Source organism: Notamacropus eugenii, chromosome 3 (assembly GCF_028372415.1).
Source record: "Notamacropus eugenii isolate mMacEug1 chromosome 3, mMacEug1.pri_v2, whole genome shotgun sequence".
Taxonomy (NCBI): domain Eukaryota; kingdom Metazoa; phylum Chordata; class Mammalia; order Diprotodontia; family Macropodidae; genus Notamacropus; species Notamacropus eugenii.
The window spans coordinates 109,118,305-109,132,047 of NC_092874.1; the positions used below are offsets into that span (position 1 = coordinate 109,118,305).

A 13,743-nucleotide genomic window follows, 5' to 3' on the forward strand; every position below is an offset into this window, starting at 1 on the left:
AATTACATGCCCATTAACAATGAGTTTTGTCTGTCTGTAAATTTGTGGTTTGAGACAAAGAAGGGAAACCAATCCAGGGGAGAAGAGATTTTCTTGGTTTACCCCAGGGTGTAAATTAAAGAGAGAATTAAAAATTTTTTATAATTTCTGAGAAAATTGCCGACAATATCTATTAGATTGCTTTTGAACCCAATATTTATAAGAAAATGAACCATTTGGAGACTGAAGGGTGGTGGTGGTGGGGTGGTATGTTTGTCCTTGTATGCACTATTTATACCATCTCATGCCCACATACTGCAGGTCTCTAAATTAATGTTTAAAAAAAAAACAACCAAAAGATAGGCTTTAAAAGCTGAAGATCACTGAAAACAAATTTCCCATATGAAACCCAATCCAATCTCTCTCTCTCTCTTTTTTTTTACTCAATTCTAAGCCCAGTTTATCGTTCATCTGCAATGCTTGTCCATGATATATAACCTACTGATGTGCTAACGATGGGCTATCTATACAACTGCATCACTTGCTTCATGATGACCAATAAAACAGATAAAGATCCAATTCAGTAAATATTGAAATTCATTAAATGCTTTCTCTAGAACCTGCACTAGATTTAGCAAATAGTCTATTCCTGTTATAGACTGCACAAACACAGACTATGGTCTTTATCTCTTAAATCTGCCTTGGTCCCAATGGTACACATTTCACTTCTCTGACTATAGTATGGAATCTCAGAGTTTGAAAGGACTTCAGAGATCAATCATCTATCTACTCAAAGCTCCTATCCAATTGGGAGACTCCCCTCTATGAAATCTCTGGCGGATGCTCATCCAGCCTATGCCTGGATATTTCTAGAGATGGAATGCTCCCAGTTTCAAAAGGCAGCTTGTGTCATTGCTGGGCAGCTCTGTTTATTTCCACAAAATGCTGACTGCAGTAATAGGTAGATGCTGTTTGACTCCTTCAGAGCAGTTAACCTGGATTTATGGAACCTTATAGCTAGAACCCAATTCTCATGACTTTTTTCTTCCTGGCCTTTGTATTTGGACATCATTTGGAAGACTATCCAAAAGGAGGTGAATTTTTTTTTTTTAGCTATGTCAGTTTATTCATACTATGTATGTCTAAGGTGTTGAGAAGACAGTATGACTTAATCATTATAAAACTCAGAAAAAGTCCTGTTTTCTGTGAACTGGATGTTGGAGTCTCATGAATGGCTTTGATTCTAGTTTAGTCCAAATATTGCTCCCATGGACTCCCTTTCATTCACTTTTTCTTCTTTTGTTGTCAGACTTCTAAAGAGTGAGCATTTTGTGGTAATCTGGCATTTGCTCTTACTATCCAACTAAAATGGTTCTCTCTAAAGTCACTTGCAAAATCTTAGGTCAGTATTTCTTTCCCACTGGGCTCTCTTCAGCACTTGATTATCATCTTTTGTTTAATTTTAAAAAATATTTTCTATTCCCTTAGCTTTCATGATTCTGCACTGTTCTTTTTCTTCTCTGCCTCTTTGATCACTCCTTAGCTGTAACTTTCCTTGACTTTTCTTTCTTCTCCCATCTCCTAAATGTGGGTGTCCCCCTGTGTTCTGTTCTTGGTCCTTTTCTTTCTCTAAGGCAAGTGTTCTCAACCTTGGGAGTCCACATACCCTCAACCCACTGTTAATAGATTTCAAGTGGTTCATGAACTTGGATGGGAAAAGTTTATATTTTTATTTTCACTAACCTTTGCTTTTCTTTGAAATCCTACATATTTTATGCATTTAAAAATCTGATTCTGAGGAGGGTTCCACAGGTTTCACCAGACTGCAAAGGGGTCCATTACACAAAAAAAGGGTAAGAACTCCTGTTCTAAACTTTTGCCCTTGACAAATATATCACTTCCCATGACTTCAGTTATTGGCAGTGTAACTTTAAAACTTATATTTCCAGCTCTAATCTCTCTCTCAAATTCTAGACTGACATCTCTAACTACCTGCCAGAAATAGAACATGAATTCTCTTCTTCCCCCATGCCACCCTGCTGACCTCAAACTCAACATGGCCAAACTGAACTCATCATCTTTTCAAAGAAACTATTCCACCTACAGAATACCCATTTTCTGTTAAAGACATGACCATCTACCCAGATACTCAGTCAGGTTCCTAACCCAAGAATCATCTTTGACTCTCCCTGCCTCAGTATCTTAAGAGTATGGAGTCTCTGGGTTGGAATGGGCTTTCAAGGGTCTCTAGTGCAAACTGACCAAGAATCTACTCATGCTAATTCATTTCTCTTGAGAAGCCTTCCCTTTCTCCACCAGTTGAGATCCTATCCATTCTTCAATCTTTTATCCTTGATCTGGGGACCAAGTGACAATTGCATGAAGCCTTCCTTCCTGCCCCAAAGTGAGTTCTCTCTTATTTGCACGTTAGGACTATCTAAAGTCTCATATCACTTTTTTATCTCTTATGCATTCTACCTTATATTATGATTATTTGCACACATATGCATTCTCTTTTGTTAATCTATGAGCTGTTTGGCAGCAAGTACTATGTATTATGTATCCGGACCTTCTTATACACTGTGCCCTGTACGGATAGATCTTGTATGTATTACACACTCCATAAATGTTGGATTTTAAATGTGTACATTATAATCAAGTGAGGTCTCCCCCATTCTCTATACATGGAATTAGTTGCTTTTTTAAAAAATTAGGCACATGAATTTACATCCTAGCTGTTAAATGTAACCTTGTTGATTTTAGTTTAGTATTCCAGTCTGTCGGTATAATTTTAAACATTGAGTCTGTCATCCTTCCTGATTTCTGTCATCTGCAGATTTGATAAACACACTTTTATGTCTTTCTCCAAGTCTGTTTAAAATCTTTGTAAAAAATATTCCTGAGGGGGGCAGAGCCAAGATGGCGGAGTAGAAAGACACACATATGCTAGCTCCGAACCCACAGCCCATAAAATATCTGTAAAGAAGAACTCCCAACAAATTCTGGAGCAGCAGAAGCCACAGAACAATGGAGCAGATGAGATTTCTGTTCCAGAGAGACCTGAAAACGTGACCTGAAGGGTCTGTCGCGCACCAGACCTGGAGCCGAGCCCAGCCCTGTCTCGGCCGCCCAGTGCCGAGAGGAGCAGATCCGAGCAGGCTTCAGGGACAGAATCTCCAGCAGCCATGCAGGTCCCTCCACCCACAGGTGACAAGGGTTGGTGAGAGAGTCTTTTTGGGGGGCCAAGAGGGGAGTGGGGTGTCCCCATAACTCAGGCCCCCTCAGGAGGCAGCAGCAGGGACGGCAGCAGACAGGGGCTCCCCAAGCAGGGAGGAGCCTGGATTCGTTGTTGAAGGTCTCTGCATAAACCCCCTGAGGGAACTGAGCCCCGTGAGGTGGCCCTGCCCCCACCTGAGCACCTGAACTTAATCTCACACTGAATAGCAGCCCCACCCCCACCCAAAGCCCTGAGGCTGGGAAGCAGCATTTGAATCTCAGACCCCAAGCGCTGGCTGGGCAGATCTGGAGGCGAGGTGGGTGTGAAGAGGATATTCAGAAGTCAAGTCACTGGCTGGGAAAATGCCCAGAAAAGGGAAAAAAAAAATAAGACTATAGAAGGTTACTTTCTTGGTGAACAGATATCTCCTCCCTTCCTTTCAGATGAGGAAGAACAATGCTTACCATCAGGGAAAGACACAGAAGTCAAAGCTTCTGTATCCCACACATCCAAAATAAATATACCATGGGCTCAGGCTATGGAAGAGCTCAAAAAGGATTTTGAAAATCAAGTAAGAGAGGTGGAGGAAAAGCTGGGAAGAGAAATGAGAGAGATGAAAGAAAAGCATGAGAAGCAAATCAACACCTTGCTAAAGGAGACCCAAAAAAATGCTGAAGAAAATAACACCTTGAAAAATAGGTTAACTCAATTGGCAAAAGAGGTTCAAAAAGCCAATGAGGAGAAGAATGCTTTCAAAAGCAGAATTAACCAAATGGGAAAGGAGGTTCAAAAGCTCACTGAAGAAAACAGTTCTTTCAAAATTAGAATGGAGCAGATGGAGGCTAATGACTTTATGAGAAACCAAGAAGTCACAAAACAAAACCAAAAGAATGAAAAAATGGAAGATAATGTGAAATATCTCATTGGAAAAACAACTGACCTGGAAAATAGATCCAGGAGAGACAATTTAAAAATTATGGGACTACCTGAAAACCATGATCAAAAAAAGAGCCTAGACATCATCCTTCATGAAATTATCAAGGAAAACTGCCCTGAGATTCTAGAACCAGAGGGCAAAATAAGTATCAAGGAATCCACAGATCACCTCCTGAAAGAGATCCAAAAAGAGAAACTCCTAGGAACATTGTGGCCAAATTCCAGAGTTCCTAGGTCAAGGAGAAAATATTGCAAGCAGCTAGAAAGAAACAATTCAAGTATTGTGGAAATACAATCAGGATAACGCAAGATCTAGCAGCTTCTACATTAAGGGATCAAAGGGCGTGGAATATCATATTCCAGAAGTCAAAGGAACTAAGAGTAAAACCAGGAATCACCTACCCAGCAAAACTGAGTATAATACTTCAGGGGAAAAAAATGGTCTTTCAATGAAATTGGGGACTTTCAAGCATTCTTGATGAAAAGACCAGAGCTGAAAAGAAAATTTGACTTTCAAACACAAGAATGAAGAGAAGCATGATAAAGTAAACAGCAAAGAGAAGTCATAAGGGACTTACTAAAGTTGAACTGTTTACATTCCTTTCATGGAAAGACAATATTTGTAACTCTTGAAACTTTTCAGTATCTGGGTAGTGGGTGGGATTACACACACACACACACACACACACACACACGCACACATGCACACACACACCCAGACAGAGAGCACAGAGTGAATTGAATAGGATGGGATCATATCTTAAAAAAATGAAATTAAGCGGTGAGAGAGAAATATATTGGGAGGAGAAAGGAGAAATGGAATGGGGCAAATTATCTCTCATAAAAGAGGCAAGCAAAAAACTTTTTAGTGGAGGGAAAAAGAAGGGAGGTGAGAGAAAAACATGAAGTTTACTCTCATCACATTCCACTAAAGGAAGGAATAAAATGCACACTCATTTTGGTATGAAAACCTATCTTACAATACAGGAAAGTGGGGGAGAAGGGGATAAGCAGGGTCGGGGGGAGGATGGAAGGGAGGGCAATGGGAGGAGGGAGCAATTTGAAGTCAACATTCTTGGGGAGGGACAGGATCAAAAGAGAGAATAGAAGCAATGGGGGGCAGGACAGGATGGAGGGAAATATAGTTAGTCTTATATAACATGACTATTATGGAAGTCATTTGCAAAACTACACAGATATGGCCTATATTGAATTGCTTGCCTTCCAAAGGGAATGGGTGGGGAGGGAGGGGTGAAGAGAAGTTGGAACTCAAAGTTTTAGGAACAACTGTCGAGTACTGTTCTTGCTACTAGGAAATAAGAAATACAGGTAAAGGGGTATAGAAAGTTATCTGGCTCTACAGGACAAAAGAGAAGATGGGGACAAGGGAAGGGAGGGATGATAGAAGAGAGGGCAGATTAGTGATAGGGGCAATTAGAATGCTTGGTGTTTTGGGGTGGGGGGAGGGGACAAATGGGGAGAAAATTTGGAACCCAAAATTTTGTGAAAATGAATGTTAAAAGTTAAATAAATTAATTAAAAAAAATATTCCTCCCCTCGAGTCCTCTATGATGGATCATCATGGTAGTGGTAGTTGTTGGGTGGGAGTAGGGAGCAGTCTCCTTCATGAAACTTAGTTCATAGTAGGCTTTTAATTTGCCTGCCATTTGTCTTATAGGGGTCAGGCCACCCTTTTGTATAAACTCTTAGTGAAGTCCTTGTCCTCCTACCTTTTGCTTGTGGCTTTTATTTTTTTTTCTTTTGGAGGTAATTGGGGTTAAGTTAAGACTTGCTCAGGGTCACACAGCTAGTAAGTGCCTGAGGCTGGAATTGAACCCAGGGTCCTCCTGATTCCAGTGTTCCATCTCCTAGGTCACCTAGCTATTCTGTCTTGTGGCTTTTCATAATCTGAGAGTTTGATTTGCAATCACATTGATTTCATCAGATGCCTTCCTTTTCTCTGTTCTTCCTATTTGGGGTCATCAGCACTGAGAAGGTCATAATTTCCATTGGATCACCTGTGTAGAACTGTGAGGGTGCTCAGAGGAAATCTAGTCCAATGCCCTCACTTTATAGATGAGGACTCTAAAACCCAGGGAGGTTAACTATCTTTTTCCTATCCCACAGGATATAAATATTAGAATGGAATTTGAACTCAGATCCTCTCCTTCCAGAGCCAGTACTGTTTCCATCATACCACACTAAATCGCTTGGAGTCTGTCACTCCTCATTAGCCACATTCTCCCTTTGACATCTTATAAAAAGTTGCTACAATTGTGCCATCGCCTAGAAAAAGGGGAAAAAAATTATGCAACCCAACACTCAATTCATAGTATCATATTACTTAGGACCGAAAGGAATCTCCTAAATTATCTATCCCCTCTCTCTAATTTTACAGATGAGAAAGGTGAGGTCACTAAACCTTAAATGAAGGCCGTGCTCCAGGTCACACAGGTAGGAACCCTCCTTCTGTGACTGCCAAGTTAGCCCTCTGTCACCAAGGGTATACTGCCTTCCTAATTTGCCCCTAAAGCAAATAAAGGATACCCCTTTGTCACAGCTTCCTTGGCTGCAAAATAAGGACATTAGACTCAATGATCTCTCAAATCCTTATCAGCTGTTATAATTTCAAGTCACAGGCCTCATTCTCACCTACAGTTGTTTTGGGCCCATGGGCCAAAAAAACAATTAGCCTAGGGCAACAGAGAGCTGTAGGAAGGGTTCCATCTGCATGTCAGAGCCCATCACATTCTCTTAGAATCTCTGACTTCAAAGGAACAAATTGGCCTAGAGGATATAACTCCAAACAAAAAACCCATGTGATAATTGTAGCTTGTGTGTGTACAGTATTTTGTACTTTTCAAAGTCCTTTCACATTAATTACCTCTTTTGATCTTTACCAGATCCCAGTGAGGTAGGCAGGGAAAGTGTTAGCATCCCCATTTCACGGATGATGAAGCCAAGGCACAGAAAGGTTCAGGGTCACACAGCTAGTAAGTATCTGAGGTGGGATTTGAACTCAGGTCTTCCTCATTCTAAGTCCAAGGATACATACCCTTTGTCTTAGAAAAACTAACTACATTTGTTTTTCTGACTGCCACTTAATGGCATGTAATATTTGGTAGAGTGTACTTCTAACCTCTGCTCAACTCCAAAATACCAGGTTCCCAGTGCACAATTAGCTAACCCCTGAAAATCTCTGGAATGGCTTGCCTACTTGGCTCCTTGTGTATGAATGGGAAGACAGCCTTCTACAGGTTGACAAAATTGACTGGCCCACCACCTATTTTCCGTATGGCGCATGAGCTAAGAATGGTACCTTTCTTGGTGTGGGCTGAATTTGGTCCACAGGCTGCAGTTTGCAGACTCCTCCAGTACAGAATCTAGACTCTAGGGGATCCCTCTGGTCACTTTCAGGGCTATGATTAACAGATGCTTTCATGTTTTATCCTATTGAGAGTCCCAGATACCATCCCAGTTATATGGTTATGGGCTACATATTTTAACTAATTTAAATAATTCCATTCTGTTTGAATGTAAGCTTCTTGGGGTCAGGGAGTATTTTTGCCTATGTTTTCCCCAAACCAAGCCTATTGTCTAGCATAAAGTAGGCATGTAATTCTTATCAACTGACTAATTTTAAAAGTAAGTATATAATAAACACCACTGAATTCAATATCTGTTTTTTGCGTTGTGCTTTAGTTTGCAAAATGCTTCAATATACATTATCCTTTGTGGTATTAACAGTGACTGTTGTCCTTCTTTCTCAAAGAGTATCAAAATAGCAACACTATATCAGATTCAAGGTACAGCGTGTCTGACTGTGACGGATCAGACCAATAGAAGCTCAGAAGGCTCTACGCAGGTCTGACACAAAATGTGCATATAAAAATTTGGGGTGGGTTCTCACATCTCATGTTTCCTTTGAGAAACATCAGTTCTACTTTGCTCATAGAGCACAACTCCTTCTCTGATGAGGCCATGCCATCCTGGATGGTCCTGTGCCAGTGTCTCCTACGTCTCACAACTGGTTCCAAAGTTCTTCTGAGAGACCTCGAATGTTCTTTTATCACTTATTAACAATACTCCTTTGAGGTCAGATGAGGAAACTGAGATTTGGAGGGGTGAGAGAATGACTCCAGGTCACACAGCTAATAATTATCAGAACCAAGACCAGAATCCAGATCTAACTTCTAGTGCAGGGTTCTTGCTGCTCCCCTTTGAAAAATATGGAGCCAAAAGAAGTTGGATACTCAAGGATTTTGGTTTTGGTTTTATCTTTATTTTTACCTTTGGCTTGTTTGGGAAAAAAATGAACTAAACTCTTGAACCTTCAGTTGAAGATCAATAGATAGTATTTCCTTTAAGCTGAGGAAAGACCAAATTTCTTCCTTCCATAAGAGCATTTGTTGAAGGAGCACCGAAGGAATTTTTTTTTTTAATCCAAATAGCTATGCGAAATTTGCTGTCAGGTCAGTAACCATTGTGGTCATCAACATGTTGAATCATTCTGATGACACAGAAGTGCTAGTCAGGCATTGTGACCAATCAGCATTCGCCATGAGGAGGCAGTGACAGCTGGTGTTGCTAAGCAACAACCCCCCCCCCAACCCCCAGCAGTTGGGTACTGTTAGATAGATGTGCTGCTCTCACTAGTGGTCAGGCAGAACACAAAAGCTTTTGCCAGTGAAAAACCAAATTATAACCCAGACCTGGGTCCATCACACCCCCAACACAGAAAGGAGTATGCTTCCTTTTAAATGCAAATAGAAAAGGAAGATTTTAACTAGAGCTTAAACAGTCTATCATTATACTGATTTTAATTAGGAGATTGGGTGTCAGTGGAATACAACTTTGTCACAGGATAATGGTCTCTTGCTGGTAGATAAATGCAGGGACACTTCTAGAAAATGGGCGTCTGGTCAGGCAGAGACAATGTATTTTTGGACTCTGAAGTATTTATTACCCCGACCACACTTGGTTATAATGACTTTCATTTTTATTGGTCTGAAGGATTGAGAAATAAAACTAAATATTAAAAATAGACTGCTGAAGGCTGGCATAGCCTGGAGAAAGCTCCTGGCAGTAATGTTCTTGGAAAATGGCTCTCCACTTTGAGAACATTCAATGCTTTAATCCGAAGAGCTTCACTATGAAAATTTAAAGGCCAAACCACACTGTGTGGATGCCTGTAATTCTGTGAATGCTCCATAATCCAAATGGCCAGAGCAAATCATGCAGGGCAACTTAAAAAGGCATCCCAAGAAATGTGGCAGAATTCAGTCATTCACAAGGGAGATCTGTCTTCTCTGAGTCAGGTGACGACTAGAGGAATGATGACCACATGCTCTCCAGTCCAACCCAATCCAATTCTAGAAACACTTATTAATTGTTCAGTACATTCAAGGAACTAGGTACTCAGGATATAAAGACAACCCCCCTCTTTCCCAAACACTCCTGCCTCAAGGAGTTTACATGGTATGGGGTAGGAAGGAGATGTGTATGTGTGACTGTGTGTGTATGAGTGTGAGTGTATGTGTGTGTGTGTATGAGTGTGAGTGTGTGTGATTGTGCGTGTGAGTGTGTGTGTGCATGTATCCTCTTCCTGAGATTCATTTCATTGGTAATAAGAAACATTTGGATGGAAAGTAAATAATTAAATGCAGATCTTCATTGTTGTCACAATGGATTTCAACCTTGAAACATTGGTGTATGCGTGTGTATGTACATGCATATATAAGAATATATAAGAATATGTACATATTATATATGGTGTTCTCTTAGTGTAGTTTTAAGCTATTAAAGTGAAATATAGGCATACATATACACGTGTATGTATTCTGGTGTACATGTATATACACATATATATGGATATGTATATATCTATATCTACCTACCTACCAATGGCCTCCTAATTGTTCTCCTTGCTCCCTACTTCCATTCACATACATATATGTGTGTATTAACACACATATATTGCTGTTATTCATTTGTTTCAGTCTTGTCCAACACTCTGTGATCCCATTTAGGGTTTTTCTTGGCAAAGGTACTGGAGTAGTTTGCCATTTCCTTCTCCAGTTCATTTGACAGATGAGGAAACTGAGGCAAAGAGTTAAGAGCCTTGCCCAGGCTCACACAGCTAGAGAGGCCAGATTTGAACTCAGGTCTTTTTGATTCCAGACCTGGTACTATCCACTGTGCCACTTGGTTGCCTGTGTGTGTGTGTGTGTGTACACACACACACACACACAGATGCGCATATATATATATATATACACACACACATATACACACACATGTGTGGGTAGGGGTGTATGGATGGGTAGATCTGGACCTGTGATTTAATTGGTACAGGGAATTCCCAGTAAAGAAATTCCCTTTACCAGTGCATATTAGCAACAGTTTTGAAACATAATTTTTGAGTTGCTTAGATCACTCAGAAGTTAATCAAGTAGTTTGTCCAGTGTCTCAAAGACAGTGTATATATAAGAGGAGGGACTTGAACCCAAGTCTTTCTGACTGGGAAGCTAGATCTCTTTCCACTATATGACATTGCCTCTTAGATGAGTACACACACACACACACACACACACACACACACACACACACTCACACAGGTATAGGTAGCTAGGTAGAGTAGTGGACAGAGTTCTAGACCTGGTATCAGGAAGACGTAGGTTCAAATCCAGCATCAGACACTTGCTAGCTTTGTGACCTTCGGCAAGTCACTTAATCAGTCTGCCTTAGTTTCCTCACCTGTAAAACAGGGATGATAATAGCTACATCACAAGGTTGTTCGTGAAGATAAAATTAGATATTTTTATAAAGTACTTTGCAAACCTTAAAGCACTGTATAAAGTGTTTGTAGAGCACTATACAGTGCCTATTATAAAGGATGACTCAAAAATCTTAGTGAAGCTTTAAGTTGCTAAAGTTTAAAACTGTACTAAGATTTTTGTGCTCCCTCTCCCTACCTCCCTCCTTTCTTCCCTCCCTCTCTTTCTCTCTCTCTCTGTCTCTCTCTCTCTCTCTCAATATCTCTCTCTTTCTCTCTCTTTCTGTCTCTGCCCCCTAGAAATATGTATATACATGTGCATAAATACATGTACATGTATACAGCATATGAAACCTTGTATACAACATGAACTCCCTTGATTATTGTAAATCAATTAATGAACCTACAAGCCTTTGCAGAACTCCTGCTGTATGCTAAGCAAGGTGTCACAGTTCAGCAGCTTCTTAACTTCTGACACAGGCATACTGGAGAAAATCAAGACCAGGTAGAGCAGGTATTGTTGAGAACAATGCCATCATCTATCTTGTGATACAGATTTGTTTCTGTCAAATCCCTCCGTGTACTTGGTGTGTATGTGTGTGAGGATTCACATGCTCAGGCTTTAGTCACATGTTTGAAAACCTTGAGGCTGGACATTTCAAAGTGATTTGCCACTTGATGCAGTGATGAAAGACGGATACAATTTTCCATGAAGTTTTGGACAGCAGATATCTGTTCCTCATGGCAGCAGATGCTGCTACATTTGCTATGTCTTACCTCATCCAGCCTCTCTGGACTAAAAGCAGGAGTCAGCACACTTCTGACCTCTTCCCATCTCTTGTTCCTCAAAAACAGGATGCTGTCAGCAACTGGCTTGGTCTCCATCCCTGACATCTGGTCAAAAGGGACAAGCAAAAAGGTTCTGAGTAAAGCCAAGGCAGTCTATTTTTGCTGCAAGATGAGTTTATTATAAATGTCAGGGCTAAAGCCCATCAATGATTCACAAATTAGTAGACTGTGCTTAGGTGGAGACAGAGGAATGATCTAAGGGCTTGCTGTAAATGAGGCTCAAGATACATGAGTGAGGGCTAATGGGGTGATCACTGCTGGCTCTGATTCCAGCCCTGTTGTAGTGTGCCCTTGATCACACAAAATAAATCCTTTGTGGAGTGCATTACTCCATTTAGAAAAGATTGATTGAAAGAGCCTCCTTTGAAGCTCGAGACCAGCAAGGCAAATATCTCCTTAACTTGGCTTTTAACTTCTATAGTTTGGACAATGGGCTGCCCTTTCCTTGGATTTACAAGCTCAGGACAAGAGTGGATTGACAAGTGTGTCTGGATCCAACAAGGAGCAGACACAGATTGGAGGGTCAATGTTGGTGGGTGAAGTGGCTTCAGTAAGTTTCAACTACTGACAAGCTCTCAGAGCTGTCCTATGCTATTCAACCCAGAGGAGTCTGTTTATTTCTGAAAGCAAAATTAGCCCCTGGTACTAGGGAAGAGGGTTTGGATTGAGAGACTCAGATCTGCCTGTCCTCTTGCCCTGTGATATTGGGGAGATAGGGTTGTTGGGAACTTTTCACTTCAACGGTTCATCTTCAGATAATCAATAAAATTAGCTTTTCCTTTTAACTGTTAAGTTCTTCTGTCTAATACAAACACAAGACTAAATACTTGGTATAACTATATTTTGTGGATTATCAGGGAGAGAACTGGATGGAGTGAAATAAGCCCTTAATGAGGAGTCCTATTTTAAGTTTTGACTTCAATTTTGTGTGGTTTTGGGCAAGACATTTCATCTTTAATTCAGTTCCTTAAACTTTAAGTATCTATATTAGAACCTACAAGGCAATGTGCTAAACTCTGGGAATACAGTGGCAAAAGGAAAAGCAGTTCTTGCCCTAAGAAGCTTAAATTCTAGATAAAGCGTGCATGGAGACAGCACACAAGGATCAGGGACTCTTTTTTTTTGTATTTATTTTAGTATATAATTTTTCCCCAGTTACATGTAAAAGTAATTTTTAACACTTGTTTTTAAAACTTTGAGTCCAAATTCCTCCCTTCCTCCTTCTCCACCACACTTTATTGAGAAGCAAGCAATTTCATATAGGTTGTGTGTGTGTGTGTGTGTGTGTGTGTAGTCATGCAAAACATATCCATAAGAGTCATGTTGTGAAAGAAAACATAGACCAAAAAAAAAAAAAACTCAAGAAAAATAAAGTTTTTTTTTAAAAAGTATGCTTCAAGAAAGAACTATTCTTTCTCTGGGGATGGATAACTTTTTTATCCTAAGTCCTTCAGAGTTGTCATGGATTGTTATATTGCTGAGAATAGCTAAAGTCATTCACAGCTGATCATCTTACAATATTGCTGTAACTCTATGTCCAATATATTGCACTTTGCATCAACCCATGCAAGTCTTTTCAGATTTTTCTGAGAGCACCCTGCTCATTGTTTCTTATAGTACAATAGTATTCCATCATAATTACATACCACAACTTTTTTATCCATTGCCAAATTGATGGGCATCCCCTCAATTTCTAATTCTTTATCCCCAGAAAAGAGATGCTATAAATATTTTTGTACATATAGGTCCTTTTCCTTTTTGTTTTTTATCACTTTGGGGGCTCGGACCTAGTGGTGGTGTTGCTAAGTCAAAGGGTATGGATGGTTTTATAATCCTTTGGGCATATTTTCAAATTGCTCTATAGAATGGTTTAGCCAACAGTACATTAATGTCTCATTTTCCCCATATCCTCTCCAACATTTGTCATTTATCTTTTCCATCCTATTAGCCAATCTAATAGGTATGAGGTAGCATCTCAGAGCTGTTT

General features: G+C 40.2%; 1 protein-coding gene across 2 annotated transcripts in view; it reads right to left on the reverse strand.

The window, feature by feature from the left end:
- The window catches only part of TBXAS1 (thromboxane A synthase 1), a 252,187-nt gene that overhangs the window by 125,149 nt on the left and 113,295 nt on the right, over nt 1-13,743 (reverse strand). For both annotated transcript variants that reach the window (XM_072652586.1, XM_072652585.1), the window contains one exon: nt 11,685-11,801. In XM_072652586.1, the coding sequence (XP_072508687.1) occupies nt 11,685-11,801 (117 nt within the window). The remainder of the gene's footprint in view (nt 1-11,684; nt 11,802-13,743) is intronic.